The sequence below is a fragment of the Aulonocara stuartgranti genome (assembly GCF_965226115.1).
Source record: "Aulonocara stuartgranti genome assembly, chromosome: 2".
Lineage (NCBI taxonomy): Eukaryota > Metazoa > Chordata > Actinopteri > Cichliformes > Cichlidae > Aulonocara > Aulonocara stuartgranti.
The window spans coordinates 1,970,661-1,992,395 of record NC_138940.1 but is presented as its reverse complement, the minus strand read 5'-3'; the positions used below and the strand labels follow the sequence as shown (position 1 = coordinate 1,992,395).

At 44.6% G+C, this 21,735-nt stretch overlaps 1 protein-coding gene and 1 long non-coding RNA gene across 2 annotated transcripts; one reads left to right on the top strand and one right to left on the bottom strand.

Annotated features, from left to right (window-relative positions):
- Positions 1 to 1,777: 1,777 nt before the first annotated feature.
- Positions 1,778 to 3,193, bottom strand: LOC309718847. Its single transcript, XR_014280091.1, has 3 exons — positions 3,132 to 3,193; positions 2,097 to 2,211; positions 1,778 to 2,016 (listed from the first exon to the last, which is right to left on the bottom strand). It is a non-coding gene; the product is annotated as an uncharacterized lncRNA (long non-coding RNA).
- A 5,181-nt stretch (positions 3,194 to 8,374) lies between these two features.
- Positions 8,375 to 20,371, top strand: atoh8 (atonal bHLH transcription factor 8). The gene is made up of 4 exons (XM_082554433.1): positions 8,375 to 10,474; positions 11,197 to 11,352; positions 12,573 to 12,764; positions 19,785 to 20,371. Exons 1-4 carry the CDS (start codon positions 9,845 to 9,847, stop codon positions 19,809 to 19,811), a joined length of 1,005 nt encoding a protein of 334 aa, XP_082410559.1. The 5' UTR covers positions 8,375 to 9,844; the 3' UTR covers positions 19,812 to 20,371.
- The last annotated feature ends 1,364 nt before the right edge of the window (positions 20,372 to 21,735 follow it).

The following is a 21,735-nucleotide window of genomic DNA, read 5'->3' as shown; positions in this document are numbered from 1 at the left end:
GTTTTCAGCGTTATTTTGTTATCGTCTTTATCGTTTACTCGGTTTTCCTGGGTCTTTTCAGTGTGTTATGAATAAATCTTCTTTTTTTCGGTACCGGTACTAGTTTTATTTTGTTGTGTTTATGCGCGACACCTTAAAGGCCGGTCCGTGAAAATATTGTCGGGCATAAACCGGTCCGTGGCGCAAAAAAGGTTGGAGACCGCTGACCTAGATCACGTAAATTACACAATTGAAAGCATGAAAGCATATGTGTATTGTTTGTGTATTCATGCACAAGCATTCATATATATTCAAATCATTAAAAAAAAAAGTTCATTTGCCTGTTACTACCACACACCAAATCTGGTCGTGGTACTTGCTGAACTGAGACACACAACAGCAGAGGTCACTATTAATGCTATAAAAGAGGCCTTTGCAAGACATGCAGTTGCCGAGACTGTGGTATCGGACAGCGGGCCGCAAGTTTCATCAGAACAGTTCAAGCACTTTGCTAAAGAGTACCAGTTCACACATGAAACGAGCAGCCCCAGGTACCCCCAAGCCAACGGGGAGGCAGAACGTGCTGTTCGTACCATTAAAGACTTGAAAGGACTGTGACTACAGCAGAGCACTGCTAGCGTGCAGGGCCACCCCACTGGAACATGGGCTCTCACTGGCACAGTTGTTCATGGGGAGACACCTGCGTACCTCTCTGCCACAAGCTGCAGCGAAGCTGGTGCCAAAGTGGCCCGACCTACAGGCTTTTCGCAGGAAGGATGAGGAGGGGAGGCGTGAGCAGGCAAAACACCACAACCACAGACAGAGTCAGGACAGAAGGTGTGGATTACTACTGAAGGAACCACTGGAGCAGTAGTTGGACCTGCCAGTGCTCCCAGATCTACAGACGGGTTTTCTAAGGAGAGGAGCCACCTCACACCAACAGGGACTGTTACCAGATCTGGTCGAGTGGTGAGACCTCCTGTAAGATTGGATGTGTAATTCTCTGAAGGCATCCATTCATGGCCTATTCAAAGCTGGCTTAGGCTGTTAGAGATGTTTACAATTGTGTGTTTCGTTTAAATGTAAGTGAACCAGTGAGGGATGTGTATCATTTTAACGTTTGATAATGCTCTGCACTCCTGTTCTTGTGAGCTGAGTGAGTCATTATGAAGTGTGTCTTTAGCTAAAAGGAGGAGGTGTAGCGGGAGACTACTGTACCCATAAGGCTGTGTGTGTGTGTGTGTGTGTGGGGGGGGGGGGGGGGGGTGTACTTCCGGGAAACGAAGTAAAGTTGGTGAACTTCACTCGAACTGCTGAGTCCAGTGTCTTCATTATACAGATGCATGATCTAAATTATAATATTGCTGACTGAGGCCAAATTTCCCCAAATCGAATCGAATCATGGATTGAATCGATTCGGGCAAGGGCGTCGATTTGGCATGGACGGAAGGGACATGTCCCCACCAATATCCAGCGATTATTGAATTGTCCCCACCAATAATTTGATCTCTTCGAGTAAAGAAAAACAAACCTGATAGGAAGAAGAAAAAAAAGCGATCTGTCAGCGTCTCATTCACCCAGCGGTGCAGAAAGAGTTAAATTACGTGCTCTACTGGAGTCCTACCTCATGTGACAAATATGGCCAATGTGATTGGCTGAGCCTTTCAGGGAGCTCTGTTGAGTTTTAGCAGCGGCAAGCCTGCGCTGCGAGGAGGAGGAGAGGAGGACTGCAGCGAAGAGGAAGAACCTGGATATAAGAAAGTATTTTTCAGAGAAACCTGTAAGTCACTTAAAGCCAAGTTCACTCATAATGCCACGGTCTGGCTGGCAGACCGTGGGGGTGTAGGGAAGGAGGACCCAGGCGCGGTGCTCTATGTACAAGCAGTGCGTTTATTTACAGTGATGGACAGACATGACAATAAATCCCGTGCTCTCCCGACTCCCGTGACGTGTCCTCTTCTCAGTGCTAGTGCTCCTGTCTCCGCTTCTCCGTGATGAGCACCCCGTGCTCGCTGTCCTCTCGTCTCCCCGTAACTCCTGGGGACATAAGAGAGAGGAAGCCGTCAGACACACAATAATGCAGCAGACTCAAACTAGGAACTGGTCGAGAGACTGACGTGAAGCCACGCAATGATCCAGCGCCGGAGAGAGCTCCACCACACTCTCAAGTAGCTCCTCCGACAGGCCTGATCAGCTGCAGGTGTGTCAAGGTCTTCAGGTGTGGCCAATCACCTGCCAGGGCCACACACACAAACACACGTCTACAAGCAGGGAGAACGAGGGACAGCAATACAAAATACATACATCATAATATTAGTCCATAACTGCTCAGGGTCCTGGGTCTGACACATAAAATGTGTCCGTCACAATAACGTTACAGGCTATGCTAGGCTTTGGCCCACATCAGTCTAAAACTGTATGTAACCATGAATAACGTGTTTGCACAGCAGGCAGCACTGTTAGTTCTCTCAGTCTCAGAGCAGCGTTTCTAATCTAACTGAAGCTGTCAGAGAAAACGGAGCCTCGAGCAGCCAGGATATTAGATTACAGAGGCTGTTAGAATTATATGTCTAACTTTAAAATGTTGGTGACACAATAATTTCATCTTAATGGCACTGACGTATTCATAGGTCATAGTCATGATTTTGCAAATATTCCACCTTGTAGTGCAGTTTGCACAACTTGTTTTAAAAACGCACTCAGCCTACAAACATTACTGATGAGTCAAGATCTGCACAAAGTGACAGACACACTGAAGCAGCTCCACATTTTATTCTTATTGTCATGTTTGTCCTATTTGTCAGGTGAAGAACCAACACAAAGCTCAGGGAGCAATGGTGACACAAGATCACAGGTGGAATTGGATGATGACGCAGAATGAGAAGAGCGCAAGCAGATCGTTGAATGAAACATGAACCAGAACTGGTTTGTAAAAATGCAGCTTCACTGGTGTGGAACTGGTTTAGCTTTCGTCCGTCAGACACACAACAAAGCACTATTTTTGGTAGCGCATGCTAGCGGGGCGTCGTTATTACCGTGTTGTTTGGAAAATACGGCACACTTAAAACCAATCCTTTGAGTTTTCTGAAAGTCGACAGAGCTCCTTATAATCCCGTGTGCCTCATGTATGAACTCTGGTTGTGTTTACTGACCTCGAACTGATTTTATGTGCACGGCGCTCGAAAATCTGTCAGATGTTTCAGTACGACTTTGCTAAGCTACGAAGCCGCACCGCTTGATGGATTGTCGGAGCGTTACGGCTGTCGTAGGCGGAGCCTCGCGGAGTGAGCCATGTCTCCGTGACGACCAGGACACAGCAGTCACGGACGATTGGCTGTGCGGCGAGAAGTAGGTTCAGTTCGTCTATTTTGTTGACAACCGACCGTGCGTTGGTCAGAAAGATGCTCGGGAGCGGTGGTTTGAAAGGCTGCCTCTTTAGCCTGGCTAGCAGGCCCGGCAGGCATCCCCGCTTTTGTTTGCGTTCCTTCCGCCGCCTGCGTTTCTTGGCAGAGCCGATAACAATCCACGGAGCACCCGATGTTCTCGCTATCTCCGGGGGGATGTTGTGCACCCTCTGATAATCACTGGTAATGGGGATCTGGCTGTTATATCCGATCTTGCATAATTCCAGATGGTTGTAGGAAAATTTGGCTTCACAATAAGGAAAACAAAAGAAGAAGAAAAAGTGGAGAAACCAAAAAGAAAGGCACCTAAGTGGAGAGCATAGAGCCGCTGCGTCTGTGCGCGCCGCCATCTAGTATACTTCTTCTAGTACACAGCCTGGAGGTGTGTTTGGGGTCATTGTCCTGTTGAAAACTGGTCCTTAAATGCAATTGACACCCCTTTCTCAACGAGAAGTTTGGGCTCGGGTGAGCCTGAGTGCTGAAGATATCTACCTATTCGGAACCATGATAACAGGGTTCTGGCTGATCGGAGCTGGCTTGAGAAAGTGGAACTGGCTGTTCAAACCCCCACAAGGCTGCCCGCTGGGATTGGAACGATGGGAGAGGCGTGAGTTTCTCAAAATGGGCTCATTGAGTGCAGCATGGATAAGATCTTGGAGAGGCTACGGCTGCCGTGAATACTCAGAATAACATCTCTGAGCGCAAATTGGATGACATCTCGGGGAGGCCCACTGTCGTGAGTTCTCAGAATCGGCTCCTTGAGCACAAGAATGACAACATCACAGAACGCAAGTATGGCGAAGCTCGCGGCTCTCCAACGGGAGATTGAGAGACCAGTGTTGGACTGTAGAACTGCTTTGAAATTCATATGAGCTGTTCGCACTAAAGTAAAAAGCACCATCACTTCATGCGCATACCCCTTTGGTGCCAGCTGCAAGGCTGGAGCTGAACAACAACACCCTGATAACGACTGTGTTGAGTCTGTTCCTTCCCATTCCATGCAAGGCCACCTGGGTTGGCTGGAAGACTGTTTACTTAGCCTGGCAGGGCAAAGGACACTGTCTCAGCTGAACTCTGGACACACACACATACATATACACTGATATGCACACACTCATCCCCCCTCCCTTTCCAAATGCCTTCGATGCTTATTCCCTTGACGGTGGATCAAGGAGACCAGCGCACGCAGGCCCGGATGTGCTGTCTAATTCAGCTGTCTCTCACCCTTTACCCCCCTGTTGCTTGTCATGTGTTTCTTTGGTGTATTAAGAGGTTTTTCATGTGCAGAGGTGTTTTTTTCTGTTCTCAAACTGTTGGAGCTCAGTCTGGGGGGAGTTATTTTTTTCTCCTTATCTTTCCTCATGTGGTGCATTTTCCATTGTTATACCTCTCTGACCTGTCTTCCCCATGTGATGTTTTGTGTAATGTATGTATGGTCGGAGGGTAAGATGGCGCCGCCATTGCGTGCAATAGGTCGGCAGCCTTATGAAATTTCCCCTTGTGGGACTAATAAAGGTATATCAAATCAAATCAAATCAAAAAATCAATGATGGTCCAACCAAATGCAAACCAGATGGGATGCATGTTGCTGCAGGATGCTGTGGTAGCCATGCTGGTGCAGTGTGCCTTCAGTTTTGAATAAATGTTCAACAGTGTCACCAGCAAAGCCCCCTCACATCACCTCCATGGTGGGAAACATGGTAAATGGCCTGTATTTATATAGCGCTTTACTAGTCCCTAAGGACCCCAAAGCGCTTTACACATCCAGTCATCCACCCATTCACACACACATTCACACACTGGTGATGGCAAGCTACATTGTAGCCACAGCCACCCTGGGGCGCACTGACAGAGGCGAGGCTGCCGGACACTGGCGCCACCGGCCCCTCTGACCACCACCAGTAGGCAACGGGTGAAGTGTCTTGCCCAAGGACACAACAACCGAGACTGTCCAAGCCGGGGCTCGAACCGGCAACCTTCCGATTACAAGGCGACCTCCCAACTCTTGAGCCACGACCGCCCCATGCATGTAGAGACCATCCCATCACCTTTTCTGCATGGCACAAAGACACAGTGGAACCAGAGATCTCAAATTTGGACTCATCTGTCATGATCTGCAGGGCAGATTGTCGGGAGATGAAGGATGTGGACCCAAGCACGGACGGCAACGTAGCTGTGAGAAAGTTTATTAATAACGAAAGGCAAAATTCAAATCAAAGCATCGCAGGGAACTATGCTAACAAAAACCTAAACTGGGAACAGCTACAAAATAATAATGCAAGGAACAAAAACCTGAGACGTGGAACCTGGAGAGACACACGGCAGGAAGACACGCAGACGAACCAGCAACTAACAGAGGCGGAGACAAGGCTTAAATACACAGAGGGATAACGAGGGAACGAAACACAGAGGGAGAGCACAGCTGGGAGTAACTGGGCAAGACAAGGAAGTAAAACAGAATACACTAACATGAGACAAGACCTTCAATGTAAAACAGGAAATAAACTGACAGGACTCAGAGATGCAACACTGACAGAGAACAGAGGGAACACAGAGTCCAGGAACCAGAGTTACATGAGACATGACTGACTGGGGAACAAGACAATAAACACACGCGCACAACTAAACCTGAAAGCTAAATCACAATAATCCAAAGGGCACAACCAAGGACTCAGAACAAAAACCATAATATAACATATTACCAAAACACAAGAACTCAAAATGCTGGGTCACAATGACCCAGAACCGTGACATCATCAGACCAAAGCACAGATGGTCTAATGTCCACTCCTCGTGTTTCTTGACCCGGACAAATCTCTTCTGCTTGTTGCTTTTCCTTAGTCGTGGTTTCTCATGTTAGTGTTTTCACTATGCCTATTTCACATTTTCATTGCCTGATTGCAACATCTGTACTGTTAATTGTAGGATCTAAAGAGATAAGAGTTCAGCTTACTGGTGTGGCCCTCCCAGTTTCTCATGTGCCCACCCCTGCTCAGAAGCGCCCTAAGGGGGAGAAAAGTGATGAATCTAAGGTCCCATGACTGACAGGGACAGAAAGTATTAACATGTCACCATCAACGTTTGCTTCACAAGGTACTTATAAATGTGTTTGTTTCATGGCATTAGTGTTGTTTTGTTTTTGCCAACAAAGACTGGTTTGGTTTCTTTCAGGTGCACGTGCTCCAAGGTGATGCTGAGAGCTGATGTTTCACAAAAGAAAGACAGACAGATGGAAATGAAACTTATACCAAAGTCCACATGAGAGAAACTGCTTGACTTTTTTAATATTAGTTAGTTTACTTCAGTTCTAACAGAAAATAATGTGTTTCTGTTATTTTAGCCAACATGCACCTGCCTGCACCAATTACAAATGTGAAATGTAATACATATATGTATTACATCACTTATGTGCCAACGTGCTTCCATGGTATGATTCAATTCAATTCAATTTTATTTATATAGCGCCAAATCACAACAAAAGTCACCTCAAGGCGCTTCATAGATACAGAGAAAAACCCAACAATCATATGACCCCCTATGAGCAGCACTTTGGTGACAGTGGGAAGGAAAAACTCCCTTTTAACAGGAAGAAACCTCCAGCAGAATCAGGCTCAGGGAGGGGCGGGGCCATCTGCTGTGATTGGTTGGGGTGAGAGAAGGAAGACAGGATAAAGGCATGCTGTGGAAGAGAGACAGAGATTAATAACAGATATGATTCAATGCAGAGAGGTCTGTTAATACATAGTGAGTGAAGAAGAAACACCCAGTGCATCATGGGAATCCCCGGCAGCCTACGTCTATTGCAGCATAACTAAGGGAGGATTCAGGGTCACCTGGTCCAGCCCTAACTATATGCTTTAGCAAAAAGGAAAGTTTGAAGCCTAATCTTGAAAGTAGAGATAGTGTCTGTCTCCTGAATCCAAACTGGAAGCTGGTTCCACAGAAGAGGGGCCTGAAAACTGAAGGCTCTGCCTCCCATTCTACTTTTAAATACTCTAGGAACAACAAGTAAGCCTGCAGAGCGAGAGCGAAGTGCTCTAATAGGGTGATATGGTACTACAAGGTCATTAAGATAAGATGGGGCCTGATTATTTAAGACCTATACTGATCTAATCTCTGGCTTAGGCAGCTGTCCCACTCCCATCCCCTCAGACCCACACTCCTGACACTGAACCAGCACCACTGATTTCTTAAGAAGTAAAATCTTTTGCCAAAAATGTGTCTAATTGCAGGAGGTTCCTTGGGAAATTGTCTTGGTCCTGCAGTCCTCTCTGGTGTCCTGTCACTGCTTGTTATTGTGTGTGTCTCTTTTCTCTGCACTCCTCCCTGCCTGGACAGTACTTCTCTCGGGTTCCTACGTACCTGCTGACAGTCAACTCACCTGCTGCGCATCATCTTCATCTGATCGGTCACCACTTAAGGTGGCGGCTGAGTCGGATTCCTGCTGTTCACCTTGGACCCTTGTTGGGTGATGAGTGTGTTTGTGAGGAGCGTCAGCATGGAGTTTGATCTGGGACGTGCGAGTGACCGGCTCTGTGAACAGAAGAGTTTGCTTCCCTTTCCCTGGATCCCCTGGCGCCCCCTTCCTCTCACTACTGTATGTACAGAATCGGGGTTCTGTAAATAAACGCAGGTTGAGTTTGAGTCCTGCCATTTGCCTTGACAGATTTTTTTTTCATGTATTTTGTAATAATAATTCATTATAACTCACATAAACAGAGCATTTTTGGAAAGGTGTCTATTATATTTTGCACACTGCCTATGACAGATTGTTTTAGTTGGCTATACTTTGTTTGAAAAAATATTTAAGTAATATTTATCAATACTTAATGTTACAAATAAAAATGTTTAAGTTATAAAAATACTTTTTATAGATGACATTTCCAAAAAGTTAACGTATTTTTTTGTATTTGGTACCAATCAATGTAAAAAAAAAAAATCTAATAATGTTATCATCATATACCCCTGCAAAAATATCTACTTACCTAAGTAGATATTGATCCATTTCTTTTAGGGCTGTCATGGTTTGCGGTATCCACGTTTTTTCACGGCGCCCCTACCCCTCAATGCTGGCACCGAGCAAGTTACACGGGGAAGATGAACTGTCTCATCCCAGTCACAGGTACACTGAAACACCGTCCGCAGATTTGTTTTTACTGTAAGTTTCGCAGCGTCGTATGAGCACATGCGCCTCAGCTCGTGAGTCTCGTGCCAGCGTATGGCACCGTTGATCTGTTTCGTCGCGGATGTCCTGCTACAACAGCGAAGTTGTGGTTAAAAAACAAAACGTCAACAAACCAATGTGCAAATCCTTCCTCGCGTGCGTGTGTGCGTGTGCACGCGCGCGGAGGGGAGGGGGGGCTCCAGCCAGTCAGACGCCAGCGACTGGAGCTGGAGGAGCGCGAGGTTGTATTCGCGTGCAGTGAAGCAGGAGGACGCGGAGGACCAGAGCCGATGTGTGCGGTGACAACTGAGCGAGTCCAGGCAGTGAACTAGTTCTCAGTCTTTAACGCCGGGAGAGCAAATCACTGATCGACGCCACTGCCTACAGCGCACCGAGTTTCAACCTCAGCTCACCGGAGCTTTCCTTAAGAAGGGCCCAGAAGTTCGCCGAGGGATGGATCGATCCCGGGGGTATCACCGCAACTGCTGCTGACACTCCTTCAGGGAAGTTTGAGGTGTTTGGAAACTACCGTGTGACTCTGTCCGGTACCATGCTGACACTTACGCAGAGTATGTAAAGTTATTCGTTAAATCCTGCAACTCTAACGAGAGTCTGCTCCCCCGGCTGCTTTGCAAAGTGTGAATAAGTGGTTTTATAGCGTGTGTGTGATTGTGCTCCTGAAGAGCTGCTACTTTCTTCATGCGCTGTTCTCATTTTTATGTCCAGCAGTTGCACTCCAGCGTATCTGTGCTCAGTGTGTGTATCAGTGTGGGTTATTCACGGTGCTGCTATGCAGACTGACTGGAGCCACGCTCAGACAGTTCCACTGTAACCCCAATTCTGAGGCCTGGACTGCATTCACAGAAAGAAACCTTTACAGCTCTGCACTTCTCCATCCAGAGGGACAACTTGTACTGAGCAGCAGATGTTACACAGCTTTATGTACTAACGTGGATTATTCAGAGACTGCTATGAAGACAGAGTGGAGCCACAGAAAACCTGCTTGTAAAACTGAAGTAATGCACACGATTGTGCAGTTGTCCGTGCAATGAAATAAGCTAACGGTGTATTCCTGAATGAAACACTGGGACCAAAAGTCTTTTTTGTGCAGTAGTGAAACACATTCTTCCAGGAGGTGAAGGCTCAGCTGATGCTCGCTCCTACACAGTGAAAGAACTGAAATGATTTACTGGACAACTTTTAAGATTTTGTAGTTCATGTACATTTCCAAATATCACCGTTTTTTGTGTTCAAATCCGATTTTACGTTACCTGTTTGTTACCCTAACTGTTGCAAAATGAAGAATCCCCTTCCTCTGAGTAATATGTGGAACAGACCTGATAACAAAGACCCACAGCAGGTCTCTGTGCCTAGCACTAACAAGAAGTTCAAGAGGAAGTCCCGCGAACCTAAAAGGTTTTTCAATGGCCCCGAGCCCGACAGGATGAACACCTACACAGTTGACGTGACTGATGCAGACTGGGTAGATGACGCCCATATGGAGTCGCATAATGTCCACAAGCTGGCTCCACTCAAGAGACACCTGATGATGTCACAAGAGCCGATGGCCAGTACCACGGGGATTCTGTCAGGATTAAAAGAAGACATGGCTGCAGCTCAGAGTGGTGGTGCCATAGATATGAGAATTGGCAGTAATGTGCCTGTTGATGCTTCCAAAGTTTCCCAGGTGCCCACCTCCTCATTCTCTAACCCAGAGATCTCCCACTGGCCCACCTCCATCTCCCAGCCTCTGTCCAGCAGACTAAAACTGGGCCTTCAGTCGATATTCCCTCCTTCAACATCAACCTGCAACTCAGCCAGTCACCAGGTGTTTTCCTTAGAGGCGCCTCCCGGCCAGTCTGCCGCCAGAGTCTCACAGTCCTCCGAGTGTCACGAACATATGGATCCACAGGTCCCTTCGCATAAGGTGAATATGTCCTTTCACATATAATCGTGTATAAAAGAATGTACACCCTCTTTAAATTCAAAGGTTTTAATTGCCAGTAAATAATAAACAGTCCTCTGGTCTTTAGCTGGTTTAAAACGATTTAAATGCAGCCACGGATAAACCAAAAGGGGTATTTTTCATCTGACCTCAAAATAAGCCAAAATACAGAAACAATGTGTGAACCACCAACTACAACCTTACCCAAGGACGTTTGGCATGTAGGCTGGGCTGAATCACCAAAGTGTTGATCAGTCGATGACCTGCTCTACCTCCTGAGCTACACTGAAGTGAAATGCTGTGGTGGGACCTTGGGAGAGCTGTGCATAATGTTTGCAACCCTCAGTGAACTGAAGCAAATGACCTCATTAATTGTCCAATCAACTGAAACTTGTTCAATGAAATGTGGCCAATCAAGTCATCGACTAACTTCTCCACATCATGTTCTTAGGGTTAAATTGTCAGACTTAAAAGCCATTTATGATTTCACAAAAATTCTCACCTTTTATAGATTAAGAGGACTCCTGGAAGAATTGAATATATATTTAATTGATTGATAAGTAATCAAATAAAAGGAAAAAACGTTTAAGATAGTCCACGATCCAAAGGTTGCTGCCAGAGTAAGTAGGAAATGCATCCTAGAGGGTAAGCTCAGTGATAGTGTGCTAACTCCAGGCCTAACCCCATGGCCCGTGTTTCACCAGGAGTCTCTGAGGAAGCGGATTGGGTTGAGTCCTGATCGATCTGGGCATCTTCCAGAAGTCAAAGCCATCCAGCAGACCAGGAGGCTGCTAGCAAACGCCAGGGAGAGGACCCGTGTCCATACCATCAGTGCTGCATTCGAGGCTCTGAGGAAACAGGTCAGACTCACACTTTATAATGTCCCTCTATGTACAAATATATGTTTTCTGATGGCTGGTTGACAGCCAGGTTCATCTTCTGAGAGACACACATCATCTCCCTAAAAAGAAACTCTGAAGGTGTCGCACCGACTCCTACGCTGACAGGATGAAAACCTGGGTAGATGAGTGACTGTCTGTCCACCATCCTAAAGTTTTCCTCAGCCTTTGTTTGCACTTTGTTTGTTTGCATTGTAGATTCTCACTGAAGGCATCAACACATGTGGAGTTATGCATTAAACCCAAAAGCTGTGAAATCTCTGCAAACATGTTTTAGATTTCAGATTCTTCCTCATATCCAGCCTTTGCTGTGATTCCTGCTCACTCTCTGCATCCTCTCCATGAGCTTCACGAGGTCGTCGCCTGGAATGGTTTCCAGCACTCTGCTGGGGTTCCCAGAGCTGCTGAGTCAGTTTCATCATAGCTCTTGATGTTGTTTCTCTTTACTTAGCTGATTGGTTCTTACCATAATATGAATTCTAACAGTTGTCAAACAGGCTGTCAGCTGTGCACCAACCTGACTGCTGCCAACACACCTGATGGTCCCAACTCCACAGGTGAACCCCGACAGGCTCACCTGTGAGGTGAATCCATGTCAGGTGGCTGTTTCATGAAGCTCACTGAGAGAAGACTAAGCACTGTGGACAAAGCGAAGCGCGGCTCAAATATAAGACATATTTAGACTTATTTCTTTAGTTACATGATTCCATATGTCCTGCTTCATATATTTGATGTCTTCAGTTTGTAAAGTAAAGCTTCTCCGTGTATATCTCTGAATCTATTTCACAATACATTACAACACGTGATGGCAGTTGTTTCAGTGTAGCTGTGTGACGGCGTAAACACCTTAACTACACTACTTATCACTGTCCCTCTGGAGGCTCCACTCTCTGCATTGTGAGGTCATATGTGGAGATTGATATTACTCACTTCCATTAATGGTGAAAAGGTTTGGAAGTGTGAAACCATGGTTTCCTTAAACCTCAAAGACTTAATCAAAATGTGGTTTTGTCTTTGGTACCACGTGATGAGCTAATACGTGATGCACTAACAACAGTAATAGAGGATAAGTCCATATGTTTCTCTTTGAAAACAGCACAACACTTTAGACAAACGAGAAGAGGCTAAAGGAGAATCATTTCCTTCTCTTTTCCTTCCTCCAACCACGGACCGTGCTCTAGGTGCCGTGTTACTCGTACGGGCAGAAGCTCTCCAAGCTGGCGATCCTACGTATAGCCTGCAATTACATCCTGTCTCTGGCTCAGCTCGCGGAGCTGGACTACAGTTCAGATCACAGCAGCGTGAGCTTCTCTCAGTGTGTTGAACAGTGCACACGGACCCTGCAGGCCGAGGGAAGGAGCAAGAAGAGGAAGGTGAGGTGGAACTCCCATAAACATGCATTTACAGTTAACTTTTATCACACACGTTCTTGAATGATTGGGCCCCATCATATGTTAAAGATACCACAGTACCACGTTATCCCAGAACAGCACATTGCAGGCTAACTTTGCTTCCTGTAGTTTCCAAAAGTTCGTGAACGTTTTGGAACAACTGTCATAAACTCACATTTTACAACACAGAAAGCAGGTGAAACGTGAGAAAATGTGCCAGTTTAAGAAAAGTGTTTGATGGCAGCAACGCTTCTCAGAGAACGTTTGGAGATGTTGTTGAAGAGTGTTTGATTGCTGACAGGAGCAGGACGCGCACTCAAATGTTTTCTCTCAGCTTACTGTAGAGAAGCATCAAGAAAGATAAGCGAGACTAAAACTCAAAGCTGTGTAGAACAGTTTGCTGCTGAACAGCTTCACTCTGTTTGTTTTAGGCTACATGGGAGCACACGTTGGTCTAAAACCTGTATCTGCCCTCCAGCTTCGATGGTGCTTTTCCATCAAAGTGTCATAGATGAAGACTTTTAAACGAGGGCTGCAGAACAGTTTTAATGAGCTGTGGTCAAACGATGACAGCAGCCTTTCTGCATCATGTTCACATGTCGCTCGTTTGCAGAGACGTCCATGACAGAACGATGTCTACACCTGAGGATCATCCAGGACTGACTCGCAGCCTTATGTAACTTACCTGTTGCCAGTTAATCTGGTTAGCTGCTAAATGTTCCTCCAGCTGTTTCTTGTGGCACCACTTACTTTGTTCCTCCCGTTGCAGCTTTTGCACTGGTTCTTAGCATCTTTCTGCTCTGCCTGAGCACTCACGTGACTTTGTATAATGTGCCTCATTCACCTGCTCAAGCTAGCACTTTTTCCTAAGTGCTTTCTGTCTAACATTTACCCACATTTGTACTCTGATAGATTAGGGTTAGTATTCTGCTCCAGGATATTTGGCATGCACACTGGAACAGCAAGCTTCCAATTAGATGACACAGTCTACCTCCTGAGCTTCTAAAACATGCTTCCATCAAAGTGAGCTCATTTTTTAGGAAATAGTAAAATGTCTCAATTTAAACAGTTTATTTAACAGTTTTCTGTAAAATATGGCGTCATGAGATTTGCAAACCATCGCATTCTGTTCTTATATATGTTTGAGACAGCATCCCAACATTTAGAGAATCAGGTTGGTAGAACTGTAGCTGTCAGGCTGCTGTGGACAGAGCCACCAGTGTGGACTCAGGAGACGACACCCACTCTGCTGACTGGCTAATGACTTTCCTTATTAAAGCCAATAGTTAGCAGTATAACTAATCATTCATGTGTTATTCTGCTGTAGGCTTAGGCTGCAGAGACTCCAACGATTCTTTTCACCTGTTTCTACTCCTCAGGTGTTTTTACATCAGCGCTCCATGTCACTCAGTTCTGTCTCCCAGTTTGTGTTTTGCATTCTCCATGGGGTCCAATATTTTTTACATTTCTTTATTCAGTTCTTCTTTCTTTGTGTTTTTTATACTTCAATTGCTTTTGTTTGGTTTGTGGTGGTCTGCGAGCAGACACAGTGTAAGAGGATTTTAGGGGATTTAACAAAAGTACTGCATGAACTGTTTAAGGCTGCCAGACAGAAGCAGCAGGCTACAGATGTTTGTTTCAATACAAACACATAAAATACACATAAGCTTTTTAAGTGATATTTTTAAGACATGACATGTATGATGCTGAGAAACTAAAAGGTAAATGGCCTGTATTTGTATAGCGCTTTACTAGTACCTAAGGACCCCAAAGTGCTTTACACCACATCCACACACTGGTGATGGCAGCTACATTGTAGCCACAGCCACCCTGGGGCGCACTGACAGAGGCGAGGCTGCCGGACACTGGCGCCACCGGGCCCTCTGACCACCACCAGTAGGCAACGGGTGAAGTGTCTTGCCCAAGGACACAACGACCGAGACTGTCAGAGCCGGGGCTCGAACCGGCAACCTTCCGATTACAAGGTGAACTCCCAACTCTTGAGCCACTATTATCAGGAAGTCCTAAAAACTCCCTGAAACTTAAAGGTCTTAAATAATCAGGCCCCATCTGATCTTAATGACCTTGTAGTACCATATCACCCTATTAGAGCACTTCGCTCTCGCTCTGCAGGCCTACTTGTTGTTCCTAGAGTATTTAAAAGTAGAATGGGAGGCAGAGCCTTCAGTTTTCAGGCCCCTCTTCTGTGGAACCAGCTTCCAGTTTGGATTCAGGAGACAGACACTATCTCTACTTTCAAGATTAGGCTTCAAACTTTCCTTTTTGCTAAAGCATATAGTTAGGGCTGGACCAGGCTGCCGGGGCTTCCCAGAATGGGAACAAACACTCAGCGGATTTTCAGATCATCCACTGAGTGTTTGTTCCTCACCATGTGTATACACCACTCTTCACTTAATTATTGGTTATTATTAATCTCTGTCTCTCTTCCACAGCATGTCTTTATCCTGTCTTCCTTCTCTCACCCCAACCAATCACAGCAGATGGCCCCGCCCCTCCCTGAGCCTGGTTCTGCTGGAGGTTTCTTCCTGTTAAAAGGGAGTTTTTCCTTCCCACTGTCGCCAAAGTGCTGCTCATAGGGGGTCATCTGATTGTTGGGGTTTCCTTTGTATTAGTGCATGGTCTACCTTACAGTGTAAAGCGCCTTGAGGCGACTGTTGATGTGTGTAAATACATTTGAATTGAATTTCTCAAATTGAAGATAAAAGTCTGAACTTCCATCACATCATTGTTTGATCCAGGTGTGACTGTGTTGGTGTACAGGGGACTTTAGTAGATGGTGTAAAATCTACATTACTGTGTATTCCTCCCCCTACTCCCAGCCGGTCGTGCCAGATGGCTCCGCCTCCATCAGCCTGTTTCTTCCTGTTAAAAGGGAGGAAACCGCTGCTCATAGGGGGTCATCTGAGTTTGGGCATTTTCTCTGTTTTCTGTTATTTATTATTGGGTTCCAGTATAAAGTGCCTCGAGGTCACTGTTGATGTGCTGTATAAATAAAACCAAATTGGACAAATGTATATAAAGTGAAGTAATCTTAGTCCTCATATAGTCCTGTGATTGGAGGAGTACAGTGGTTGTGACACTGAGTGCTCAGACATAATTAGCAAGAGAATAAAAAGTTTGAAACACAGAAATATTTTAGAAGTAACTTAAAGCTACTTTGGCTGCTTCCTTTTCACAAGGGTTTGATTTGTCAGTGTTTTCACACCCTTCCTGAAACAAATCCAGAGGGCTGCTGTGTATTTATACAGTCAGGCCATAAGTGTTTGGACTTGGTCATTTTGCTTCTGTAGACCAACACAACTAAGTTTAAATCAAACAACCAAAATGTGTAGAAAGTTCAGAATTTCACCTTTAATTCAAGACATTTAACAAAAGCATTGCATACTTTGTCTATTTTATATGCAGATATATTGAACCTTTGAACAGTATCAAAGAAAAAGTAGGACAAAGATGGCGTCCAACTATTGAGCAACTGAAATGTGCCCGTCAAATATCTGCTTTCAAACGTCCTCCTTAGTTCTCCAGAGCTCACAGAGCAGAGCTGATGCTGAAACGTGCTGAACGTATCAATTCAAAAACTTTAACCCTTTAAAATAAATGTGAACTTTGTATTTTGTATGAAAGGTGTTGCACTTTTTATTTACATGTTGCGTAGCGTTACACATTTTTGTTGAACCACAGAGTCGGTGGACTCTTACTTCTGCACTTCACACTAATCGAGTCACGTTGCTCTTTTAGATGTAAACGAGTTTAGAGCTTTTTCCCTGCTGGCTAGCTTTTTTGTGCTTTGTGTGTGTGTGTGTGTGTGTGTGTGTGTGTGTGTGTGTCTACATGTGCGTGTTCTGTAAACCCCAGACACCAGATGTTTAGAGTGAAGGGGAAGTAAAGCTGGCGCCATAAAGGGCAGAGGGCAGTGAGAAGGCACGCGAACTGAAACCACACACACACACACACACACACACACACACACACACACACACACACACACACACACACACACACTTGGCACATTCCCCAGCAGTCTCTCTAACACATTCCCGTGCTCTGCCTCTCCGGGCCATCTGCTCCAACATACTTTGAAACAAGGAGGGGAAAAAACACAGTCATCATCAGCTTGTCAGACAGCAGCAGCTGGTGGAAAGACAGGGTAGGGGGTAGTGGTGTGTGTGTGTGTGTGTGTGTGTGTGTGCTTTTCTCAGAGCCTCTGAGTCTGTATACACGTTTAGCAGGAAAAAAACCTTTTTGTTTCATTGGCTCTGAGGTCACACATACTCAGGACAAAGAAGACTGAACAAAAACAGGTTTGAACTGCTGCTGTGCCGTTTCATATCTTAAAAATATAAAATAAAAAGCTTTGTTTGTATGCAACAAAGAGCCTGCAGTAGCAACCCTCCAATGGTAGGCCAGTTTGCGGGTCACTCATCATACAGGACAAACCTAATAAACTGGAAACCATCAAGCAACCGCTTCAATGGTGAAGCCTCTGTACCTGCACCATGCTGTATCTGTATCCATATATGAAAAGCAGAGAGCACAAAACATTACACATTCACTGAAGAGGCCACTTTGTACTACTGTGGGTGAGACTGGTTATACACACTACCATTAACCTTCTCAGGTGTGTGTAATTTGGCTGCATCTTTGTTTCTGTTGCTGGGAGAATGTTTACAACAGCTTCATAAAATCACTATGAATAATTCTAATTACAAGGTTGTTATTTACTTTCTAACAAATAGTTTTGAGGAGACAGAAGTAAAATTAACAATATTTTCTCACTATATCAGTATTTCTAAATATCGATAAGGTTTCATGTAGATCACATGATGTTTGTTACCTAATGCTGATTTCCTGTTGTTACTTGGTGGCACTATGAGGGCGGCCTAATATTTGCCAGACTCTCAGTAAGCATCAGATTTTATAGTGGTTGCTATGCATGCGTTTTTGTTATAGCTGCATATCAGCCAGCACAGTGGACGCCAGTCCTTCATCTCTGCTTACTATTGGCCACTCATGGGTAGTTTGTTTTACTCAAAACCAAGATGGTGGACAGAAAGTCATAAATGCTGAAGGTCTGTGGAATATCTCGTAAATCCTCCTAAAGCTAGGAGCAAAAGTCTGTGTCCGTGTTGAATCTAGCTTCTATAATACACAACAAAACACAGTGTTTATATGTTTGTGTGTTTCACATCACTCGGAAAAAGTTCTGTATAGTGGATGTTTATCACCTACTGTTGATGGCATGTTGCCACTGGGTGGTACTATTAATGTGACATAATACTGGCGCGTGGATGTACACTGTCCAGTCTTGATGAAAGTGTAAACATGACGACATCAGAGATGTGAGGGCATGAAACCTGTAACAGGGATAGATGCATCAAAACATGTCAAAGTATTGGCTAATTAAAATATTAACGAAACATCCAGGACTCCTGCAAGTTTCCATATTTAATCATATTTACAAAAATATAACCAGGGACCTTTAATGGCACCCTGGTCACTTTTCATGGAAACGTCACGACAGCGAGGTCACCGGGTCAGACTTTGGAGGTCTGCAAGTGGGTTCAAGTAAAGTTATTAAAAACCAGCAGTAAAGAAATCAAACCATTGGAGAGCATTAAAACCATGAGGCATTTATGACAGCAGGCACAGAATATACATTATATAAGAGGTCACAAAGTAACAATGAGGCGGTGAAGTTGTCATTTCTAAATGGGATGCAAGGGTTATTTGTTACATCTCGAGCATCACCAGGCTGTGCAAGTAAATGTGCATATTCCTGGTAAATTCCTGTATAACAGGAAAATAGTGTTTTGTATTCATATCGCCACTGTTAAGTGTTTACGTGTTTGGAAAACCTCAAAACAAATTACTGAATCGTCACAGTTGTCTTTGGTCTGAATCCCACTTACACAAATTAAGGTGGGATTTCCTCGAGGTCCCAACATCCCTCATCAACGTTCAAACAGCGCTATGCAGCAAATAAGTGAGGTACGAGTACAAGTTGCTATGTTGGTTGGCTGTAGCTCAGGTGGTAGAGCAGGTCAGCTACTGACTGGAAGGTTATGGGTTTGATCCAGGCTCCCGTCCATCCATCTTCTTCCGCTTATCCGGGGCTGGGTCGTGGGGGCAGCAGCCCAAGCAGAGAAGCCCAGACTTCCCTCTCCCCAGCCACCCCCTCCAGCTTATCCGGGGAACACCAAGGCGTTCCCAGGCCAGCTGAGAAATATGGGCCCTGGGGCCTCCTCCTGGTGGGACATGCCTGGAACACCTCACCCAGGAGGCGCCCAGGAGGCATCCTTGTCAGATCCCTGAACCACCTCAACTGGTTTGGGCTCCCACTAATCTGCATGCCAAATATGCTTGGGGAAGATACTACCCCCCAGTTGCTCTCTGATGCATCCATCGTGAATGTTAGCTAAACAGCACTGAAAGAAGAAAGTGCTGGTGTGACTGGGTGAATGTGGCGTGTTGCATAGAGCGCGTTGAGTCCTCCAGGAGAGCAGAAAAGTGCAGAGCCATCAGTCCAGTTACCATGTAAATACTAATACATTTAGATTATTCTGTGACAGTTTAGTTAAGCAATGATTCTCTGCAACTTTTCACTCTGAGTATCAGAAGAAGGTCATTTTGTTGCTACATGAAAAATAATAACACTGCCCAGCTGATGGCAGATGGCCCCGCCCCTCGCTGAGCCTGGTTCTGCCGGAGGTTTCTTCCATAGGGGGTCGTATGATTGTTGAGTTTTCCTCTGCATGTGTTATTGTAGGGTCTACCTTACAGTACAGAGGTGACTGTTGTTATGAGTTGGCGCTGTATAAATAATATCGGATTGAAGATCATCTTCTCGTCTTCCATTCACAATCACTTTTTGTCCTGCATAGGTTTAGATCTAAATGAACGCTTTCCTCATCACATGCTTCCTCATGCAGCACACACAATAAACGCATTCCTTTATTAACTGAAATGATTTTATTTTGGCAGGTTGGAAGAATGCCCGAGGATGTTTGATGTTTTGAGACTACTGCTACCAGAATCACCTCTTCCCACTGCACGATCACACAGCCAGCCTCAGGCCACACTCTACTGTTGCACTGTGTAGAACGAAAAAAGCATGAAACAGTAGCATTTACTGTAAAAACAAAGAGGCTCATGTCATTCAGATTCAATTTAGATTTCCTGAGAAATAGCTGATAATGTTTCCTGGTGGACAGAAGGATGATCAGGATGACACCTAAGAATTAATAATAGATAGTAGTGTTTACAAGTATGTGAACAATGATCATCCTAACTTTGCTTAATTTACCCGACATGGCAGTTACCTAAATATTTAACCAATAATATGACAATGTTTACATAAATCTAGGTTTCTTTGCTACTCTCTGTTCTGTATATCAATTTAAGCAACATTACTAAACATCTTGATTTCTTGTATGGATTCAACATTAAATGTAAACGATGCTAAAACTAAGGTACAAATCCTAAGGTGAGAGAAAGTATGAATGAAAGGCCATACAGATTTGGAATTAAAATAAACACCTTCAATAAATAAATGATATATTCCAACCCCACTGAAGTGTTCTTACATTCATTTTTCTGTCCCATATTTACGGAGCCCTGCAGGGGACATGGGAGAAAAAAAATTAAGACGGACTTTTGCGAGATCTCGCAAAACTAACTCGGGATCTCGCAAAAGTTTCATACATCTCCGAAAACGTCGGAGCACTTTTGCATATGTGATGTCTTGTAAACCGAGCAGATATCTGACGTTTACACAACTACATTCACGCCTCAAAATATCTTAAAAGTGTATTTTGTGACGCAGAAAGAGTAATATTACAACTAAGTAGCTGCCGCCATTGTTGGAATTCAACTTTTGCGAGATCTCGCAAAAGTCCGTCTTAATTTTTTTCCTCCCATGTCCCCTGCGGGGCTCCGTACATATTCTGTCACAGCTCCTCCTCTTTGGTTTTTATCTGTAGTTTTCATGGACTCTGTGATTTTTCACTTTCAGTCTGTCAGGAACAGCTGTGCAACATAAATAGTTCTGAATAAAAAAAAATCAGATAAATGAAGACGTCTTAAATAAAATAAAATCTTTGTCCATGTGCAAATGTGGATGGTAGCGCGTCTATAGTCAGAAGCTCTGCAGCCCATCAGGGTCCACACACAGAGGTCGCTGTCAAAAGCTTGAATTGTACCTTTCTACAAATCTGGGCCGGGGCAATGGTGAGTTCCCAGTCAGAAATCTTGACCTATGGGCTCAAATTGTGGTCATAAATATTTTGTACTTGTAAATTAGGATTTGTGTGTGTAAACAAGATTTGTGAGTGGACTTAGCCAAAAAATACGTGTGAAACTCTGCACTCAAGTTTCAAGTTACAAGTACGAATTTTGACCCAGTTTTTCTTCCTTTCATCTGATTGGCCAATGTCATGTCAATCACAAATGTAACTATCCAATCAGAGAACAGGTGGGTTTGGCTATTGGGGGGGTGCTTTATGGAGTCCACACACAAATCTATTTTACACATATGAATCCTAATTTACAAGTACAAAATATTTATGACCACAATCTGAGCCCACGCTGATGGGATCAATCAAGTATCCTTCTATAGATCTACGAATGACTTAAAATTAGAGTAAGAACCGCAAACTCATTATGAAAGTGTCACAGATGAAGAGAATCCACAGACGTCTGTACCACTAAACACTAAAGAAGCTGCCCCCTGCTAGGAAACGATGCTAATGTGAAACAGCAGGACAAACGTACAGAAAACATTTATTAATGGTGTCGTTTATCTGTTGTATTATTTTTCTCAAATACATTTGAAAAACAAACAAAGTCAGGTGACTGGATGTGTGAGCCGTTTCCAGGCATCGTTTAATCCACCGCAGGCAGCAGCTTTCATCCATGTCTGCGAGGTTTCCTTCCA